Raw genomic sequence first — 23,039 nt, forward strand, 5'->3', positions numbered from 1 at the left:
TAACGATTTTTATTGTTTGTCTACCCGAAAAAAAAGTTCACGCTTCGCCACTGAACTTGACGATGGTCGCCAAAAACTTAAGGTTATTATTTGCAATTTTATGCCTTAAATGGAACCCACTGGGTATTTTGTTGATCAGTTTTGGCACATCATCTTATCGGTTGCTTATCGGTAGATGAAGCTATTATATGATGTGTATAAACGGGGCTTTTAATGACATATTTCATGTTATAAACATTAACCGAATGATAAACGTAGAACTTAATATCATGCATAAATATTTTATAAATGTTCTGAAAAATCTGCGAGCCTCAATATTCCTCGACTGGAACATTTTAGTCAAGCCGTGTTCACACTCTTTTTCTGTGTATTTGTGATTGATTCATACCCTTATTCGTCAAATTTCTTCAAGCAATAAAATTCCTGACGTCTGTAGAAATTTCTGCCCACTTGGAAACACTGGATGAATATCAAATTTGCCATTTTGCTGGATTGAAGAAATTATTGTTTTGTAGCACGTTTAGAGAACTAATAGTAAGGCAGCATTACAAGATGCCATCAATAAAACAAAAAATAAATTATGGTTTTAAATCAGGTCAATTAAAATCAACATAAAAAGTCTGGATTTTGGCAATTGCGCAGTTTAATTTTAACATTCTGCGCGTAAGTTGTCAGGTTAAAAGATTTTGAGGTTATAATTTCTTATTCCGTCAGCGTCAAGAAAGACGTCTGTCAGAAACTAAAACATCGTGTGCCGTTTCGATAGTCTTTATCTAAATTAACCCCGGTTCTAGTTTTACTTGATAAAAATGAGTGAGGAATACATATTTGATACTGAATACGGTCTGGAATACAGTGAGGACAGTACGTCCGAGCCGGATGTCGACTTAGAAAATCAGTACTACCTTGCGAAAACTATGAAAGAAGAAAACCCTAGAAGCGCCATACCAGCATTTCAAAAGGTGTTGGATATCCAAGGTGAAAATAAAGGCGAGTGGGGATTTAAAGCCCTAAAGCAGCTAGTGAAAATAAATTTCCAGTTAAATAACTATGGGGAAACGATGTCACAATATAGAGAACTGTTGAGGTATATTAATCACGCGGTCACCAAGAACCACGGCGAGAAGTCTATTAATTCCATTTTGGATTACACCTCGAATTCTCGGGATATTGAGCTTTTGCGTAAGTTCTACGAGACTACGCTGGAGGCTTTAAAAGTTGCGAAGAATGAGAGGTAAATAGTTTTAGGAGAAATTACATTTTAGTTATTTGGTCTGATATTGGATTAGAGAAAAATAATACAGGTTATTAAGTTTTTATTTAGTTGAAGAAGTTAACTTATGCTCATAAAAGTTAATAATGATTTTTTTTTCAATTGCCCGGGTATAAATTTTGCTAGTTCAATCTAACAATTTTAAACGTCAAAAATAGTTTTGAGAAAGCGATAGGGATAGCTATACAGGGTGTTGCCCCGCCAGTCAAGACATAGGAAATCGCATGTAATTTTTAATAAGGTCAAATATTGACTTATTATTTTAAGAAATTAATTATTTTAGAGAAAAAATGTATTAGAGTAATTTAAAGAGTTCTCTGTAGTAGAGTAAAATCTGCAACCAACAAGATTACTTTTAAATTTGTAGGTTTGCCCCTTTAAAAGTTATTGGCAAAAATCTTGATGAAAATTTTGTCTTTCTTGTCGCCCCGTACTTACAGGAGGCACATAGAATAATAATGGTCTAAATCCATTCTTTTCAAAATTCGCGCCATTTACGTAGAAGGTATCAATCTACATAGATCTCTCAGTATAAAGCTGGTCTAACTCCTTGTTTCAGTTTTCAGTCAATAGATGGCGTCATCTTACTCTTATTCTGATTTAAATTCAATATAGGTCACTGTAAAAATGGTATAATCATGCATTCAGAATAATACTGGTACATCTGAGGAGTTGGACCATTTTTACTCTCAATGATTGAATGTTCACAACATTTTTTGTGTTTACAGTAGAGTTTTATAATGGATGAATTCAGTGATTTTAGTGATTCTGGGTCTGAATATACACCTAGTGATAGCGTGGATTCTTCTGGTAAGTCTATATTTATGATTTTAGCAGCATTAATTAGGTATTATGATTTTATTATACCGACATAACCTAACAAAACTGCGAACTATTTTTTTAAATAAATAAATTTTTAGATAGTTTAATTTTTATCTTAGATGCAGAAACTTCAAATGAAGAAGTACTTGACGATGTTGTACACCATCCACAGCCATCCACAAGTATGTAATTTTTTATACTAATAATAGTAAAAAAATTACAGGTTTTTAAAAATTTTCAGGTGGCCTTACAAAAATTAGAAGCAGAAAACGATCGAGAAATGAAAAGGATTGCAAAAACTAATAAAAACAAAAAACTAAGGAATACTGGCAAAGAGTACATTTCTAACAGCTTTTTGAAAATTTGGACTGTAAGTGCAAAAAGTGTATTAATTTATTTTCATTTACTGAGAGAGAAAATGCGTTTGGCTCATTTGGGAGCTCTGCAATTATGTGGCGCAAAATAGCTATATTTATGGCTTAGTAACTTAATGGCTTAATAAAACGCATATAGTTTGCAAGAAATATTTTCTTGATACATTTAAGATAAGTAACGGCCGTCTGCAAAGATGCATTTCGAAACGAGATTCCTCTAATTGCAAAGAGCTACTACAGGCTCTAGAAAGTTGGATGATTCTGATATTGTCAGGCATATAAAAACTTTTCCGGCTTATCAAAGCCATCATTCTAGAACTAAAAATTCCAATAGAAAATACTTGGACAGTAATCTAACTGTAAAAAAGATGTATGATTTGTATGGAGAAGAATGTCGAACCTAGAATACAGAACCAAAAAAATTAAAATATTATTATCAGGTATTTAATACAAAATTTAATTTGCAAAATTCTTCATCAAGACACTTGCAAGTTGTGTGATGATCTAGAGTTAAAACTGAAAAGTGCCAACAATGATGACTTAAAAAACAATATTTTAGTTAAAAAGGAGTTGCATTTATGAAAAGCAGACTCAGCAAGGGAGAGTTTAAGGAGTGACTCAAAAAAAATTACAGACGCATACATTGTAACATTTGATTTACAAAAGGCTTTGCCTTTCCTTAAGTTGACAACATCTGTGGCGTACTATAAAAGAATATAATAAATATATATATAATACTGGTTATAGGTATGTATGGAACGAAACAGAGGGTGGGCGCGGATCGCAAGACATTGCAACTTGTTTAGTAAAGAATTCAAGGCACTATGCTACGAATCATAAACATATCATTGCTTATTCAGACTTATGTACAGGTCAAAATCGGAATATATCTTTGTTGAAACTAGTACAAGACCCAGAATTTGATATCAACATCATATATCTTAAATTTTTGGTGTCTGGGCACTCTTCTTCCAAATGATGGCCAATTCGGTACAATCGAAGGTGAAAGCAGACGTCACAGTGTAATCTACCATCCAGATGAGTGGATTAATATTATTAAGAATTCCAAACGAAAAGAACCCAAGTTTGTGATGACTGAAATGCAACATCAACTTATATATATTGATAGTTCTTATAACGACGAAGACCTCATACCCCTTTCAGATTTGCAAAAAAAACTAAGTTTAGTTAAATTTGTTTGTGCAACAAACTATACACGCACCCCAAGGATTCTGGACCTTGCAATTTATCAGATGACATTGAGCTCCCTGTTGAGGTATTTTTGTGTCTGTTTCCGGACAGTTTGTTTGACCACATCATCTTCCAAACCAACCTGTACGCAACACAAGCAAGCGCCCGTTCCGGAAAATATACACCCACGAATACTATGGAAATAAAGATATTTTTTGCGATAAATATACTCATGGGAATAAAGCGTTTATCCTCTTATCGGGACTTCTGGTCGACGCAGATTGAGCTTCGATAACTATATTTCAAGTCTTATACCCAGAACAAGATTTGATTGGTTATTAGGTAACGTTCATTTGAATGATAACCTAATGCAGCCCAAATGAGGAGATCCCCAATACGATAAGTTATACAAAGTCCAGCCTATTCTACAGATTCTATCAGAAAATTATTCGAAATATTATAAACCAACGAAAAACGTTTCCATCGACGAATCAATGATTAGTTTCAAAGGAAGATCTTCCCTGCGGCAGTATATGCCGAATAAACCGATCAAGCGTGGGTATAAAGTGTGGGTTAGAGCATCGGAGAGTGGGTATGTAGATCATTTTCAAATTTATACGGAAAAAATCGGAGAAGATGCAGAAAAACATTTGGGTGCCAGGGTGGTAACTGACCTTACAAGATCATTAGTGAATGGTCATGATTTTGTCTATTTTGATAACTATTTGACCTCTTTAGTGCTTTTGTGGCAACTAAAATTAGATAAAATATATGCCTGTGGAACAATTAGGCAAAATCGTGTAGAAATACCAACTGATGTGAAAGAAGACAAAGCATTGGAACGAGGCGAGAGTGACTTTCGAGTAACAGATGATGGGATCACATTTTGGAAATGGAAGAATAAGAGAGTAGTTGCAATGGCAAGTACTCTTTTATCCTCCGGGAATAATAGAGACCGTTGAGAGAAAGAAAAAGGATGGAGAGAGAGAAACGATTGCATGCCCTGTCATTATAAAGGACTATAATGCAAATATGGGATATGTTGATAAAGCTGATATGCTAAAATCAACCTATGAACTGGATAGAAAAAATCGATAATGGTGGCACAGAATTATGTGGAATTTTGTTAATGTCACCATAGTCAATGCATATATTCTATACACTGAAAGATGTAAGGAAAAATCCTTAGATTTGAAAAGTTTTCGTTTTTTTGTGTAGCAATTGGGTTGGTTGGTGCAGCTTTTGAAAATCCCCGAAGAGGTAGACCAAGTACTGGGTTCCCCTGTAACAAATTCAAAGTAAACATTCCTCCGGAAAAGCGCACAGACCAAGCTGCTCATATGCCAAAACATTCGTCTTCGAGAAGATGTGCATTTTGCAGCACAAAAGCGGAACAACACCATACACGATGGTCGTGCAGTACTTGCAATGTCGGTTTGTGTCTCACTGACAAAAAAATTGCTTTGAAAAATATCATAGCAAATAAGTTGTATGTTTTTAGTCTAAACTCCTTTTTATAACAATTTCTTAATTAAATAATGTTTCAGACATATCTGCATTGTATAATTTTAGTGCTTGATGGTATCATGGTGATACCACCTACTAATTCCTTTTTCTCCAAATGGAAAAATTATTTGGGTTATTTTTAATGTTTTTCAGATCTTATCACTTCATTTTTTTCAGCTTTAAATGACATAGCTTCAAAATTAAAAAATATGCCTTGAAAGGGTTAAATGGCCCCACAGAAAAAAATTGTTGGGAGAGAGATCAAGAGATCTTAGTGAACAATTTATTAGTTGTATGTATTAGTGCTGCAGGCCAATAGCATTCCCATTGAAAGCCTTATTTAGATATTCTCGAACAGCAAGCGTAATATGCGTAGTATGCAATTATTTACTACTGTGCCCTTTTGCTCAAATTTTGTAACAGTTCTATTAACTGTTGATTTTGCTAGAATCGGCCTATTTGGAAAAAAGGCTGCAAACAAGTCTGAAATTTCTCGGTAACTATTGCCTTAGTAAAACCCTTCAATCATTAGTACTTTTTCTTCAGTGGTGTAACTCACAGTTGAGTTTTTTAATGTCGAATTTTAATGCCGTGAACTTATTATGACAAATTATTTCATGTTCATCACCAGTCAAGGTAATAAATTTTGGCTGGCATATCTATGAATACGAGACTATAAAAAAATAAAATTTCGTAAAGATTTTTGGCTGTTACTCCTAAACGGACAATTTAAAAATAATTAAAGTTATTTTGTTGGTTGCAGATTTTGGTGAAGAGATGTAATACATTTTTTCTCTAAAATAATTAGGAGAGCCAATATTTGAGCCTATTAAAAATTACATCGGATTTCCTATGTCCCACCTGGTTGTCCAACACCCTGTATATATTTAAAAAATAGGCGAGCTTTTCCTGAAAAATAAAACAGTAGAATATATAAATGTATTAAAAAAATAGATACACTATTAAACTTGGTGAGTGGGTAAAATAACATAAAACACATAAGAGACTTCTTCTTTGATGACTTTATTTCAATCTTCTTTTTAATGAATATTTATGATTTTTTTTTACATGTTTTTATGATTTCATCATTATAGGGGTTCTAAAAGGGAATTTACTTAGTACATTCATACAACATTCTTAGGAATGCCAATCTCAAAATGGGGCCTGTTGACTGCATTATAAAAGCAGATTAGTAATCAATAAAAAAATTGTTTGAAAAACTCGAAGCCTGGCTAAGACGCGGATAGTCCCAAGGGTCTTGATAGCCTTTCTATTAAAAATCGTATTGAACCTACTATGCTTAGCATTAAAGGAAATCAAATACAGCACTATTATAGGACTACATGCAGATAACTTGGTTATAACAGACTATCAAAACAAGTTTAATGCAACAGTAGACCAACTACAATCGGCCTTAAATGCTGCGAGAAAATGGACAGAAAAGAAAGGCAAAAAAACAAGCGGAAATTAAAGTGCATACGACTTCTGCAAGGTAGAGAAATGCTCTCTGTTGGGAGAAGTTATTATTCAAGTTAAGCTCAAACTCACATTTGGATCCAATAATCAAGCATTCGGAAGTCGTTAGACAGATCCATCAGGTTTACAACCCAAGATAGTACCGTGTATCTGGATCAGGATAGTGTTATCAATTAAGACAGTAATGTTATCAGTCAAGACACTGCAACATTGTATTATTTTGATTAACCCTTCGAAGTTGCGTGTTTTGCCAGAGAAGAGTGGAACGGCAGCGACCATAGGTTTCGCGAAGATCTGATTTGGTACATAAACAAGCAGATCTAAAAACTATTGCTAACTCCTTGATGATATCGAATCTGGTATGAAATGAGAAAGCGGATTTGCTATTCCTTCTGTTGGACTATAGTTTCTATTGGGGGTCACTAAAAAGAACCACACCGAAAAAACATTAACCTCAATGAAGAGACAAAACTAAATTCACTAGACAAAAATGCGACAGTTGAACAGGAACAATGAAATTTTCTATAAACAAAAAAACCGCTAAAGATCTTTAAACGCTCAAAAGGGAAAAACTGAGCAGTAACCCAGTAATGCACATAGATTTAAAAGTTTTACATCATCATACGAAAAAATTCTTTAGAGTTCGCAACTTTCGTAGGCCTTTCCTTTTTATTAATGTTTATCTTTTGTATTCGTTACCCGACAAAAATGTTAACAATTTTTTTTTGAAAGTTCCATTTTTGTTTGATTACTACCGTTAAGAGAATTACATTATACGAGCTCACATGAAGATCGACAAATCATAAGTTAGATTAACAGTGCAAAAGTCAAAAGTTTCTTTTCTTGAAGAAATCAATTCTGCTCTCAAAGGTACGTGTCTAATAGAGTTGGAGTTTGGCAAAGTGATCTCGCACTAGGAATTCTTATCTCTAGAATAATTCTCTTCATAATACTCCGAGAAGCAGTAGAAATAATCAATATATATGTACGCATACATCTCTAAAGAGGGCATTTTATATCGTATGGAAAATATTATGTTTATTAATAACAAACAATATTTGTTTAAGAGAAAACTAAAAAGTTTACCTTTTATTACCCTGCATAGCACAAAGCTTACAAGTTGTAGTGAAGGTTTGACGAGTTTTACTGGTCTCATATTCATTATCACATTCCTTCTCCCTTACTGAGTCAAATTTTACAGAAATAATGCCTTTGATATAAAAGGGTTTTGTATCCCCAAGAGACCTTTTAACCCTTAAAAATTAGTTTCCTCATAAAGCCATCTTTAAGTTATACATTGGGGAGTCTTATACAGTAGAATATAATGTTAATTTAATTTAAAATTAATACTTGTGTAGATTATGGTTTAAAACCAACACAAAACTGGGAAAAGTCTACTTGGAGAGACGGGAGTACTACAAATTAGCCGGTATAATTAAAGAACTGAAAAATAGTTGCAAATTTGAAGAATGCAACGACGTTGACCCACATAAAGGTAAAAACATCTAACGAGATCATCTTCCAAAAATTAATAAATTTTATGATTTTAGGCACTCAAATGTTGGAAGTATTCGCATTGGAAATACAGATGTACACCGAGCAAAAGAACAATAAAAAGCTTAAGGAACTGTATGAAAAATCCCTTAAAATTCGTTCAGCGGTGCCGCATCCTTTAATAATGAGCGTGATACGAGAATGCGGTAAAGTAAAAGTTTTATGGCACTTTTTTAACTTATTTATACTTATAATCTCAGCTCTTCTTGCGTTTTTCGGGGGGCAGGAAATGAAAATCATATGTCGCCAAACCCTTAGGGTACCATAAAGGGCTATAAAAATAAGTCTTTACAAAATTAATCTGGGCAAGGACGGTATCTTATTGTTTGTTAAAATTTCTGTTTTTCCTCTTTTAGAGCTTTTGTTATGGCACCTCAATAATCATAACGTACAACTTTTATTAAAGATAGAGCGCAAACAGTAAGATTGTATTGTTAAAGAAATAAGAATATAGACATCTACTAAAAATGTGCAATTATGTCTTAGAAAAAAGGCACTTTGAAACTTATTTTTTACCATATAATCTTAGATTAGTAAATAGTCCTCTACGGTACCAAACTAAAGCTAATTAAATAATTGGTATGCGAAAGCTTTAGAACTAAAGGAACTAAAATTTCTTGTTTATTTCGGACAATTATTTCCGGCGAAGAAAATATTTATTTTTTATCGGTTTGAATGTTCTTTTTTTATACGGAGTGAAAATGATTGCCAAGTATACGCCTTTTGTTGTCATTCTGTAGCAAAGGGGATTTAAAACATTATTTTTAAGTCTATGCTCTTATTTAAGATATCTTTTTATTCAAATAAAGGATCTAATCTGATTAATTTTTTGCAAAAAAATTTTGCCTAGGTTAGAAATTGATTTAACTTGTTGTTCGTATAATTTTTTGAAATTTTCTAGTTTTTTAAGGGGCATTTTTTAAAGCTAGATGTACACCTTCTGGAAGTAATTAAATTAAAATTTTTATTAATTTTCTTATCGAACTTACATTCTATTTTTTGTAGTAGTCAAATCAGTCAAATTATGTGTAAAAAAATAATCCTATATTGAAAACTAGAACTAATTTGAAATTACTAGACAGTTTTACCCCTAACCAAAACTCTTTATTTTTAGTTTTGCTAACGTTGGAAGTTGGTTATTTGTTTCTTGTTCGAAGGTAAATTTAATTGATGGAAAACAGTTATTCAGCTATTCTACAAAATTCTTAATGCAATGGCTTTTATCGAAGACGGCAAACACATCATCAACATATCTTAACCAGACCCGTGGAAAGTATTGGAATGTATTTTTTGCATTTAACTCAAAACCGATCATAAAGAGCTCTGCTAGGAAGGGAGAGAAGCAATTACCCATGTCTGTACCTTCCAGTTGTTCATAGTATGAGTTGTTATATTCACAAATATTTTATGACATACAAAGTTTTGTTAATTTAATTATTTCTTGGATATTATCGAAATCATTACTTTTCAGAAGTGCAATCAGATATTCCAAAGATTCTGGTATAGGAATGCTTGGAAACAAAGAAGATAAATCGAAAGAAACAAGAATTTAATTTTTACTTAGAATTAAATTATTGACTTTTGAAACAAACTGTTGGCTGTTTTTAACTAAAGAACATTCATAAGGTAATTTTAATCTTTCAAACTGCTTTACTAAAAATCTTGAAATATTGTAAGTTGGAGATACTATAGTGGAGACAATTGATCTCATTTTATTGCCAGGCTTATGGATTTTTTGTAAACAATATAATTTTGGAATTGTTGGGTTCGAAATTTGTAACTTGAATTTTTTTTGAGCGTTAATCTTCTTCCTAAGATGCTCAGATCATTAGCGAATTACGTGTCCACAGTAAAAATAAAGAGTTTTGGTTAGTGGTAAAACTGTCTCATAATTTGAGCGTCACACCAAAGGTCCCAAACATAGGACTATTTGAACTGATTTGGTTCAGGTATATTTCTTCACTACATTTCCACAGAACTTTTTAGAGCTTTATTTGGAACAGAAAAAGCATTTTTTCATAACAGTCTGGGCCTAAAATTTTGTGAGCCAAAACCAGTTTTGTCTTCTCCTCCCAAAATTTACATCTTACCCTATTTACAGTTTTTGAAATACATTAAATATTCGAGATTAAAATTTTAAATATTTGAGATTAAAGAAATTATCTTTCCATATAACTTTCAATCTATTTCCGATTTTTTATAATTCTTTTAACATATTCTAGAGTCACTCTAAATATCAATTCTATCTAAGATTTATAAATGGCTTAATTTGAACTAATTTGGTTTATAGGCATTTTTTTTCAGATTTCCTATTCTTTAAACTGCACTTAAAATGTATTGAGGTATTTATGTTAAGATGTTTAAGAAAAACCCGTTTTGAGGAATAATATCATATACGAACCATTTTTTGTGGGACTAATACTTTTTGAGCTAAAAGCAGTTTTGTCCACCAGAACCTCCACATCCCAGAAATTTGTAATTATTTTGTTACACTTAAATGGTTGATGGATTTAGCCCAAAAAAAAAGACGTGAATAAATTTGTGATTACTTTGTAACAAAATTTAGGAACACACTCCTACACTTACTCCAGGAATACACTTTTATGTCAGGAACACACAGGAATCTTATATGCCTCGCGTTGAGTGTTTTTTAATTGCTTTCAAGGTAAACAACTGATTAAAATGTCACGAAACGCGTTCTCTTTTAAAGACCCATGGAAAGATTTAGAAATGCTCAGAATTTTGTACATTGCTTTTGTCCATGGAGACCAATAATTTCAAGAGAACACTGAGAGTCGGAAAACAAGCAAGTATACAAATTCTAGGAAATATAAAATTCAGGGATTACCAAGAATATCATCTAAATAACATAAATTGAGGCCCAAATGGAGACTAAATAAACTTAACTAATCAACTTAAAGTACAAAATACGAGCAAAACAGTATAAAAATTACGACAATAATTAACGTATTTACATTTTCATAACACTGCATCAAGTTTGACCTTCCCGATCCATCAATGATCAACAAATCTACCTGAGTTATGATAAGGCGCTAGCCGGACAATTTTCTTCTTTGTCGTCGGTCGCCCCTCGTCCTTCATGGAATATATAACCAGACTCTGTCCCCAGGATTAAAACCGGTAGAATTCGCCTTTATTGTATAACGTAATTTCATTCTGTTACTTTCTCGATGAAGTTTATCCCATGCCTTTTCATGGACCATTTGCAAACGCTGTTGCAGATGCTCGACGTATTCCTCAAGGGTTTCAGCCTTGTCGGGTCTCCCAGTAATAATGTCCAAAAGTAAACGAAATTCAGAGATAAGACAACTTTTGCCGGGCTTTTTTCCAGTAGACTTGTAGGTAGAAGAACGATATCCCAATAGTAATTGTTGTATACATGTATCCCAGTTGGTGGGCTTAGAGTTTACCACAATTATCAAATAGTTTTCAAATGTGCGATTAAATCTTTCAATAAGTCCATCAGACTGAGAATGTAGGGGCATTGGAATTCCAGCAACGGGCAAGCATTATTACAAAGACCCAGGAAGCTTCTTAACTATACTATTTGTCAGTGGGTCGTAAGCAATTTTCCATTGGTTAGACTCATCTGGATCAGTCTTGACCCAATTTTTTGATATCACCTGGTCAAAGTATCGAACTTCTTTTTGAAATAAGTAACATTTCTTAGGACTTAATTTCAGGTTAATCTCTCGCAGCTTAACAAATACGTCTTGTATATTCTTTAGATGATCTTCAAATACTTTTTCCAATATGATGACGTCATCTAGATAAACTGTATAAGTAACAAGTATGATTTTGTCGTTCCACGTAACACAGTTTTCATAAGTCTTTCAAAGGTGGCGAGAGCATTACAGAGTCTAAAGGGCATGACTGTAAACGGCCAAAGTTCGGTTCTAGTTGAAAATGCGGTCTTCCTCTTATCTTCTGGATGCATTTTTGTCTACCAGTTTGCACTCTTCAGATTTAAGGTTGAAAACTTCTGTGAACCTGACAGAGTATCCAGGCTGTCGTTAATTCTTGGCAGGCGATAACTGTCCTTCTTGGTAATAATAACATTGAGAAAATTTTAACTTCTTTAGCTATCGGAATCCTTCGAGCTGCTTGTTTTATCGAAACATTGTCTCCTTTTTTAATTCGATGCTGCACCAAATCAGTTTATCCCAGATTATTATCGTTAGAACACATCTTGATTTTTTTCAAGAAGACCTCGTAAATTACTACACTGGTTCATGGTTAAATTGGCAGAAGATATTTCAAAAAGGTTTTGTAAACATACAGGAAAAGCTTTGCTTGAATGACGAATTCTTTTAGCATTTTTCATAACTGCTGCTTCTTCAGTGCACTCCAATGTTCTCTTCTTGTTTTAGCTGTTGAACATCTACTAACAAGTTTACCATTCGAACAAAAACAGTAGATTCTCTCTGAGTGGATAACGTCTTTGCTGGAACAAGTCCTTGACCGTATACTTTATCCATGGGCTCCATCAAAACAGTTTCTCTAGTTGTGGCATTAACCACCCTCTCTAAGTTAGCTGGTATCGAAATATTCTTGGATAACTTAACGACTCGGGCATTTCTAAATTCTTCATGTAGATAGTGCATCAGAATTCTTTTAGTTTTCGTCATCATATATATAGGTCAATTTTAAACAGCTTACTAATAGTTGCTGGTAGGATCTTTTGAACCCCGTCAATAAAACAATTTGTAAATACCTGCTCTCGGAACTCCGTTGGGGCGGAAAGATAAGCCAGATTTACTAATCAAGCAACATTGGCCTCAAACTAATGTAGACCGTCCTCGGGTTGTTATTTCCTACATTTCAATTGCGCCTAGTACCCTTATTGTAGATGGGCTTCACCGTATCTCATCTCTAAACTATGCCCCAACACGTTGCAATTTAGCTGATCTTCCGATGGCACCATTCTTAATATTTCTGTAGCTTCTCCTTGCTACTATTGCTATTTTTTTTCGTTTTCCCAGGAGTTTTCTTCTGGCCGCAGCCTCGATTAAAGTAGGTACTCCATTCTTTTTGCCGTCAAATTTTGGTGGCTTCACTTTTGTAATTTGCAGTCTAAGATGGGTATGAATAAGGGCACGTTTTATTTTATTTTTAGTTCTCGTATTTTTTATGTATTTTTCCAACTTCTTCTTAACTCTCTGCTTGCTCCGTCTCAAGATCTACTCGAAATAGTAAATCTCGTTCTTTTTGTTTTCGGCTCCGATGCTATTCTCTATTTTCTTATCACGTTCTTTTAAATCCTTCTAAATCCTTTCAAGGTCTTCATCAAGTTTGCTTGTTTTCTATCTTTTAATTTTCTTTTTTCAGATCGTCTTTCAAAGTTTTGATCAGATCTTGATGTTTCTTGTCCTTCTCATTGTTTCCTATATCTTTATATCCTTTTGTTCTTTTCTCTGCTCATTAAACTTTCTTTAATAGCAGCTCCATTAATTTCTCAGTCTCCATCTTGGCCTAACTTCTTTTTAAAGGCATTTGCTAAATTGAGCTCTCATATATCCTTTACTTCTGACACCAATTGCAACGAAATTCAGGAACACACTCCTACACATACTCCAGGAATACACCTTTATTGACCTTGTCAAAAACTCTAACCTGATTTTCGTTGACAATCGCTTAATTGTTTCCAAGGTACAACAAAAATTATTGAAACTGATTAAAATGTCAACATACGCGATCCCTTTAAAAAATCCTTGGAATGATTCAGTAATATTTAGAATTTTGTACATACCAAATACAGAGATTGACAAGAATATAATCTAAATAACTTAAATTGAAGTCCTCAAACAAAATGAACAACTTAAAAACTAGACATTCTAAGTGAAAATAAATAAATAACTAAATGTATGTACGATGTTTGGACCTCTGTGAAGTTATCTCAGATAAATGTTGACTATTACGTTTACTGATAAAAAAAAACAGTAATAAATAATAATTCATTTAAGAAATATGCGATTTTCATGCATTAATGTATACCTTATCAGAGCTCTAAATGCTCAAAAAGCTTTAAGCTTCTTAACATTTGGGAATAGATCATCCAGCTCGACGGACTATTATAATAACTTATTTTTATAAAATGCCTCTGTTGCATAAGCTCTTAGAATATGACCTATTTTTAAAAGCCATTCTGAAAATGATCATAATATACAGGGTGTTTCGGGAGGAAAGGGAAATATTTTGGGAGCATGTTCAGAAGGCCAAAATAAGATAAATTAACCCATATGTTTTAATCCGATTCTCAATCATTTCCGAAATAATCGGTCCTGAAGTTTTTTTGTAAGATTTTTTATTTTAAAAGCAGCACAAACAAATACTAGCAAAAAACAAAATTCCACTAATTTAAAATGTTTTCGAAAATACGCCCACCAACTTCAAGACAAGCTGCCGCACGTTTGTTAAGCGCTCGTGTTGCATGTTTAATTGCTTGAGGATCGTTTTTAATAATATTTCAAGCATTCAAAATTTGATTGTAGAGTGCTTTCACGGTTTCTACTGGTGTTTCGTACACTAGAGCTTTCATCCAGAGGCAATAAGTGATTTAAGTCTGGTGACCTCTGCGGCCCAACTTGAGGTCCTCCTCTGCGAATCCAACGATCAGGAAAACGATTGTTTAATAAATTACGCACTCGGCGACTAAAATGAGATGGGGCTCCATCGTGTTGAAAATACATTCGGTGTCGAACAATTAGCGGAACATCATCCAACATGTGTATTAAATGGTCTTCCAAAAAGCGTAAATATCTTTTCCCATTAAGACGCTCATCTAATACAAAAGGAACAAACAACTGGTCGTTTAGCATTCCACACGACACGTTACCACTGAATCGATGTCAAAAGTTTTGTTCAAACGTGTCATGAGAATTTTCATCTGACCACCGATGTTCATTGTGTCGATTATTAATTCCATTACGGGTGAAATGAGCTTAATCGCTAAATAAAATGTATTTATGTATGCCCTCGAGGTAATTCTGCAGTTTAGTGGCTTTTGTTAAAACTAACGAAAAATGGTCGGGTTTTTTGCAAAATGGGTGGATTTGGATATAGATTTTTCATTAAGAGTGGCGGAAAGCCATATACCCATATGGTATATCTATGGATGGGATGGGTTGGGTTGGGTTGGGTTGGCTATATCTATGGCCTGTGCTCAGCGCCTTATGTTCCCCTCGCGGTGATAGAGAAACGGAACAAACGTCGTTTGCGTCTGTCATTGAATTTATGCAAAAAAAGCAGCAAAAATATTAAATAAATCAGTTTACCTTCATTTGTGAGTACTTCACATTGTTTATAAAGAAACTATTTGCAAAATACACCTTCCGCCACTTTAATAATTTTTTTCAGGTAAAATTAAGCCATTAAAAAAAAACGATGAAAATACGCTAAATTTGACGAAAGCCGCTAAACTGCAGAATCATATTATTTTTAATTCGGACCAAAATCTAAAAATTACCAATATACAAATACATTATAAGTATCTTTGCGGTATTTTTGTTGCACGAAAATAACGGACTTAGTTACAAGAAAAAGTAAAAACAATGTTCGTTAAATTATATTATTTTATTTTATGCATAATACCTAACATTTCACGTGACTAAAAATATACAGAGTGAATTCTCCACTTTAGAGAAAGCACTCATGAGTCAGCCAGACTGGAGACAAGGCTTTAGCTGCAGAGTGACAAAATGCAGTTGACAACAGAACTGGCAACACCACACCTAACCTCAACTCAGTTGTCACCTATTTGTTGACAAAACTAATGGAATACAAGGTTATTCTAACGATTAATCGCGTTCTATAGTGAGTGATTTAGTGCGTGATAACACCCTCTTCATGATAAAATTTGGATTTCCGCCACTCTTAGTGAAAAATATATATCGAAATCTACCCATTTTGCAAAAAACCCGACCATTTTTTGTTAGTTTTGACAAAAGCCGCTAAACTGCAGAATTACCTGCCTGGATTTTGTTGGATTCATTCGCAAAATTGAACCCTTAAGCCATAATCACCCTCTTTAAGATGTGGAACTGGTTGAAGATGGAAAGGTTTAAAACCGTTTTTCCTAAGTGTCTTCCAAACGTCCACATATGATGCTGATCCAACTCCAAGTCCTCTCGTAATCCGCCTCGTAGTAACACCCGGGGTTTTTTCAGCTATATCCAGAACATTTTCTTCAATTTCCACATTTAGTCCCGCCTCTCGTTCAGAATTAATTCTTACGCTTGGAAACATTCCTGTTTCATTTGCATTTGCCAGCATTTGCCAAAATTGTCTGAAAAACTTTTCGATTAGGAGTTTTTCGATTTGGAAAACTACGTCGGTATTCATCAACAGCACGTAATGCGCTACCATTACAGAAACCATACACGAATAACATCAGCATAATATGTCAGCATACTCCCTATTAGTGCTAGCGGTACAAGAACAAAAACTGCACTTTGTGATACAAGCAAGCCACTTTGTACAGGTGTAATATGAACCTAATAGATTGATTTGATCCGTAGGTCTTAAGTTTTCATCCCTTAGGATTTTGGTTTGGGGGTGGAGGGGGTATATTTTAAAAGTAAAATATTGAAATGCCTAAATACATCTAGAAAGGCGTGTTTAAAATGGTTATCGCTTTATTTGTACCTTCGTAAGGCAATGCTAATGTCTGAATACACAAACATTCACCGGCAGACGAATTACAGCACTATTTTACAAAATGGCGGCGAAAAAAGTAACATTTATCAACATCTCCAAATATTAATGTGTTTGGTATCATTTCATAGGTTTTTGAGGTCGCTAAATACGTTTTTGAGCATAAAAATGCGATTAAATATGCCTTTGAGCTATATAGCAACTAGTATGGAAATTTTTGTGGCAGTAAATACAATTATTATATTTTTGGCAACCATTAAAACTATGGTTGCACGAAAAACAGACGGTATATTTCAAAAAAATAATATTAAGGTAATAATTATAATAAGTATTAAGTATACATTCATTTTTATAACATAATTTTTCATATACGACATGTTTTTTTTTAATTAAAATCGAAAGGTCGACATCTTGGTTGGGATCGGTTTCTGCCTCAGGACTGTTAAACCTACGAGTAAAAGAATAATAATTATAAATAATATGAAAAAACTATCAAAAGGGCTTAGAAACCTCTGGTTTTGGCATTGTCCTTTGCACTTCTTACATGCGAAAGTGCAGGGCAGCTGGTATTGACGGCAGCTGCACCGTTGACTTTCACATCCTTTAGTGCAACCACAATTGTCAAGGGCCCTACACACACTTCAAACCTCTGGAAGAAGTGTCCAAAATGGTTTAAATTGTCCGTTATCTTTGGTCCAACCCCACAGTGTTGGTGAAGAAGGACAGTCTGGTTTAACCTTAATAGACCTGCCCCAGATGTGACCTGCCTGGTAGGCAGATCGTTTGATGTGTTGAATAAGTGCACCATGTGTTGGAGGGATGGCATTTAAGTGCTTATGCTCGGTTGCAAATAAATGCTTTCTAGCTTGATCCACACCTGTACATGTTCCATCTCGCATACCGTACAATATTACTGTATATTTTTCCAAAGCTTCCACAAGCTCTTCATCTGGTTCATTGTCCAAAGGCCAGGCCAGTCTTTTAAATGCGTTCGTAGTTGAATCGTCTTGCCACGCAGCCCAGGCTGAACGCTTTCCCTTGGTTGCAAAATAAGACACCATACAACCATTTTTTAAAAAAGATGCAAGGATTCCACTACCCTCGTCTAAATTCTTAACGTCAAGTCCGCATGGAAGTTTATACTCCTAGCACTTTAGTTTTCCCAGATTCGACCAAACTTCTTCTTGCCACTACCGGATTATTCAATGGACAAGTTAAAACACCACCACCGATCTGGCATATGCAACATAAAGTCCAATTAAAGCGAGAAGCAGAAACAACATCAAGGGGAACAAAGCCCGCCACCACTAACTTTCCATCCGCCATAACCTAAAACATGCATGTCTTATAAATAAAAAATAAATACAGTGCTTTTTCAAAACTAACCACCTCAAATATTTAAATAAAAATACACAAAAACAAAAAAGTCGTGGATGAGTTTTAAATCCGGTTTTATTGTTGTATGTTAGATTTATAGGTGTCACTTGTGTAATACATTGTCTTGTGTTTTATGTCTGTTTATTAGTTATTATTACATAATTGTTTTAATAAAACTATAAATCCCATTTTTACGTAAATCGTAAAAAAACACACCACTTACCTTGTATAGATAAACAGATCTATCGTTACTTCTAAATCTTAATTAATATGTAGAAAATAACACATAATAAGTATAAGTTTAACAAACTAAACTAAAAACAGTCCGCATATAATACTAAAACAAACAAAACTGAGCAACGATCTCATTTGCGCCGCAGAATGTTGTACTATGCGAGCGGCAACCTGCAAATCGAAGTGACGGAAAGTTGCGCCCATAGATAGGTACTCTAAAGGGCTCCATACACCTCGTTTTTTTCATAGATTTTACTACATACTTAGGTCGTATATAATCGTATTTTTACCATTAAAAACGTATTCAGCGACCTCAAAAACCTATGAAATGATACCAAACACAACATTTGGAGATGTTGATAAATGTTACTTTTTTCGCCGCCATTTTGAAAAATGGCGCTGTAATTCGTCTGCCGGTGAATGTTTGTGTATTCAAACATTAGCATTGCCTTACGAAGGTACAAATAAAGCGATAACCATTTTAAACACGCCTTTCTAGATGCATTTACGCATTTCAATATTTTACTTTTAAAATATACCCCCTCCACCACCAAACCAAAATCCTAAGGGATGAAAACTTAAGAACTACGGGTCAAATCAATCTATTAGGTTCATATTACACCTGTGTAAAGTGGCTAGCTTGTATCACAAAGTGCGCTTTTTTCTTATTATTTGACTTGTACCGCTAGCACTATATGGGTGAATGTGTGAAAACTTCAGAAACGCCCAGAATCAATCTAACTGACAACCGTGCTTGTCAAAACTACCAGCCAATTAAAATAGGTATTAATAAACAATGATGAAATACCTGCAACGTGAGTTAGAAATACAGAGAACTTAATTATTACAAAAATTTACAAAAATAATTTTAGAGCCAGTTATTTCAGAAACGGTTAAGAATGGGACTAATTTATCTTATTTTGACTTTCTGAATATGTTCCCAAAATATTTTTCTTTCCTCCCGAAACACCCTGATGATTATGATGTAGATGCAAATGCATGTTTAAGATGAAAGATAGAGATAAGATTGGGCTTATTAATATATTTCAGTTTAAATCTTGCTATAAATTTCGAGATAAGTAAACCACGTAATGAAATAGCTAAAAGCTATGTATGTACTAAAGAAAGTTAAATTTTATTTAAATGTTGATTGAACTTTGTAAGTAGTATTTTGTTATATTTTCTCAATTTAGGTGGCAAAATGCATTTAAGGGCGGGCGAGTATGAAAACGCTTACACGGACTTTTTCGAGGCATTTAAAAATTACGACGAGTCGGGTAACCCCCGCAGGATTAATTGTTTAAAGTACCTAATACTAAATAGTATGCTGATGAAGAGCGCAATCAATCCTTTCGACTCTCAAGAGGCGAAACCTTACGCTAATGACCCAGAGGTAAAAGCCCTTACCCTATTGATAAATACCTTCCAGAATAACGATATGGAGGGATTTGTTGTTATATTTGAAAAACATAAGGTATGGTACGCCTTTTAACAGAATAAATCTAATTTGGCTTAAACGAGTTTTTTTAGGAATCCTTAATGAGGGACCCTTTTATTCGTGAACACTTAGAGGAGCTGTTAAAATACGTGCGAGGCAACGCGATGCTCGGATTGATAAAGCCCTACCGAAATATCCGGATTTCTTTCATTAGCGAGCAACTCGGCATGAACGAGGAGGACGTTGAAAATCTCCTGGTTTTATATATTTTGGACGGCCATATTAATGGAAGGATCGATCAAGTTAATAAAATATTAAGGAAACGCGAACAGTGTGAAAATATAGAACAATATGTTGCTCTAGAGAAGTGGGCGAATAGTTTAGCGACTGTCAGTACTACATTTTTTACTTAAAAAGTTTTCCCATTTTTGTATTTTGCAGCATTTTTTTTCCATTTGCTTTGATAAAAAATATCTTGGATTATATTTATGTTATTTCCTTTCACAAGATTTGAATCCCTGCATTTATTTGATTTTTAAATATTTTCAATAAATTTTTAGTAAATAAACCTTTGTTAATTCGGTAATGAACTCCTTCAACAGTTTTTTTTATTGTAAATATTTCAGGAATATTATACAGGCCGATGGAGAAAGCAAAAAAGTTCATTATTTTTTAATTTAATTTGGTATTTTAGTGACCCAGTTAACTATTTTTCGTTTTTAATTTAGGTAGCTCAAGGGGCCATATAAAACTCCAAGCCTTAAAAATTTTTCCTTTATGCCAACGTTTTAGCCTACATAGGATGTCTCTTAAAAAATGGTAAATAGTTTAATAGTAGATTTCTTTAAAAAAAGAGGATAAGTATAATTTTCCTAATCCGAAAGTCAAAAACAACTAAGATACAGGGCAATAAACTTACATATGATAATATATTTTTTTATATAGCAAATCAAAATTTGCCTTGTTTTAAATTAATGTAATAGAGAGCGCCACCAGCAATTATTTGATTCTTTTTAATGTCCGTAACTTTTTTAGGCTTTGCATAATTTTATTCTTTAAAATATGCATTGTGCAAACGGTTTTGCGTAAAAAAGATATACTTTAAAAATCTTGCTACGATTAACCATTTTCGAAATATTTATAGTTAAAGTTTTCAAAGCACTTAAAAAAAAAGACACTCGTATAATACCGGGTGTCCATTTATAAACTGACACATTTTAACTGCTTATAAGTCGAGAACGAAAAATGACAACAATGTGCGGTTTTCACAGAACTTCATCAATATTTTTAAAGTTTTTTTTGACAGTGTTGCCAAGTTTCAAAATTTACCTGAAATAGGAGGAATAAAATTGATGATTTTCAAAGGCCAATTTCTCAAAAATTTTAAATGTATCACCCTGTACTTTTTAATTTCAGATGAAAGCCTGTTAAATCCCCTTTCCGAAAATGTATAAATTGTCTTAAATTCATTATTTTTTTTACAGAGCCAATTTTAGTAAATGACACCTTTTTGAAAATTTTCCTAGAATACATATTTGGTGATTGATGAACATTTTCTGGTAATTGCCTATGTATCGCTTTAGTATGATCATAATTAAATAATTTGCGCTATTGCCATGTCTATAAAAAGTATTTATTCTATGTATTGAATTACAACTATTTACAACAATTTTAACTACAAACAATTGAAAAAAATTAATTTTAATTTATAACTAATAAATTAGCTGCTGAATATGACCCCCATTTTGCTCGGAACACAAATGTAGGTGGAGAAATAAGTTGCCGAAGGCGTTTTGTAGCATTCGCGGGGTAATTTGGTTGAAAACGTTTACTACGTTGTTGCACAGATCATCCAAATTTCTTGGGGTTGGATTGTAGCAACGGTCTTTTACATATCCCCATATACAAAAATCTGGAATGGTTAGATCGGGAGAATAAGGTGCCCACTCGATTGGACCTGCTCGCCCTATCCATCTGTTTCCAAAAGTAAGTAGTTTTCTTTTAACTGTTCCCTCCTGGGAAAATTGGCATACCCAATGAAGTATAGAATTGCGTAAAGGTGGAGCCCTTTCAAAAATCAGCATAAATCTTCTCGTCTGCGTAACTGACTTGCATTCACTAAATAATAACACGCAACGTGCCTTTTCCCGGGTGGTAAACATTTAAACCTTTCAAAATCTTTAAAAAATGCAAAAATACATATAGAAATCAAATTATTGAGACTGCCCAACGAATGACGTTAAAAAGATTTGACAGTAGTTGAAGCCCACAAAACAAATTGTGCAACTCACAGCCTGCTTGACAAGCTACAATTGTTATTGTTGTCACTTGATACCGAGAATATTATTTAATAGGTGCTTATTGTAGGAAAATTTTCAAAAAGGTGTCATTTACTAAAATTGGCTCTGTAAAAAAAATTATGAATTTAAGACAATTTATACATTTTCGGCAAGGGGATTTAACAGGCTTTCATGTAAAATTAAAAAGTACAGGGTGTTACATTTAAAATTTTTGAGAAATCGGCCTTTGAAAATCATCAATTTTTTTCCTCCTATTTCAGGTAAAATTTGAAACTTGGCAACACTGTCAAAAAAAACTTATAAAAATATTGATGAAGTTTTGTGAAAACCGCACATTGTTGTCATTTTTCGTTCTCGACTTATAAGCAGTTAAAATGTGTCAGTTTATAAATGGACACCCTGTATTTAAATTGCTTTAATAAACTTTGAATGAATGATAAAATACAAAAGAGAAATTGAAAATAAAAATTATGAATATATGCCAGTAAATGATCGATATGACCTTCATTTCTCTCAATACATTCTAAAATTCTTTTACTGAAAGATCACCGAATCTTAATAATAATTAAAAAAGAATTGCTCATTTCGAAACGAGTCGGCTCAAAATCGGTTAAGATTTTTGCCATTAATTTAGTCAATCCTTAATGCAAAAATCTAATGGGTTAAAGTCTGGACTTCGTGCAGTCCAAAGTGTTCGACTTTCACGTTATACGCAATAATTAATCATAAATAACAATAAGAACGCAATAAAAGATAACAGATAAAGATACTAGATATGTGAGTTTACATTTTTATAATCAATCATCAAAGTAACTGTAAAG

General features: G+C 33.5%; 1 protein-coding gene across 1 annotated transcript; it reads left to right on the plus strand.

Annotated features, from left to right (window-relative positions):
• The first annotated feature begins 703 nt into the window (after window positions 1–703).
• Window positions 704–20,486, plus strand: LOC126741665 (COP9 signalosome complex subunit 2-like). Its single transcript, XM_050448206.1, has 5 exons — window positions 704–1,234; window positions 8,001–8,137; window positions 8,193–8,342; window positions 19,674–19,954; window positions 20,011–20,486. The coding sequence occupies exons 1-5, from the start codon at window positions 810–812 to the stop codon at window positions 20,329–20,331; spliced, it is 1,314 nt and encodes a 437-aa protein (XP_050304163.1). The 5' UTR covers window positions 704–809; the 3' UTR covers window positions 20,332–20,486.
• The last annotated feature ends 2,553 nt before the right edge of the window (window positions 20,487–23,039 follow it).

Source organism: Anthonomus grandis, chromosome 1 (genome assembly GCF_022605725.1).
Source record: "Anthonomus grandis grandis chromosome 1, icAntGran1.3, whole genome shotgun sequence".
Taxonomy (NCBI): domain Eukaryota; kingdom Metazoa; phylum Arthropoda; class Insecta; order Coleoptera; family Curculionidae; genus Anthonomus; species Anthonomus grandis.

What these genes read in the sequence shown, in the direction of transcription:
- LOC126741665 (XM_050448206.1), top strand. Translation starts at nt 810, where the DNA reads ATGAGTGAGGAATACATATTTGATACTGAATACGGTCTGGAATACAGT. An exon ending in GAGCGTGATACGAGAATGCG is followed by an intron (nt 8,343 to 19,673) that starts GTAAAGTAAAAG and finishes TTCTCAATTTAG; the next exon opens with GTGGCAAAATGCATTTAAGG. An exon ending in TTATATTTGAAAAACATAAG is followed by an intron (nt 19,955 to 20,010) that starts GTATGGTACGCC and finishes GAGTTTTTTTAG; the next exon opens with GAATCCTTAATGAGGGACCC.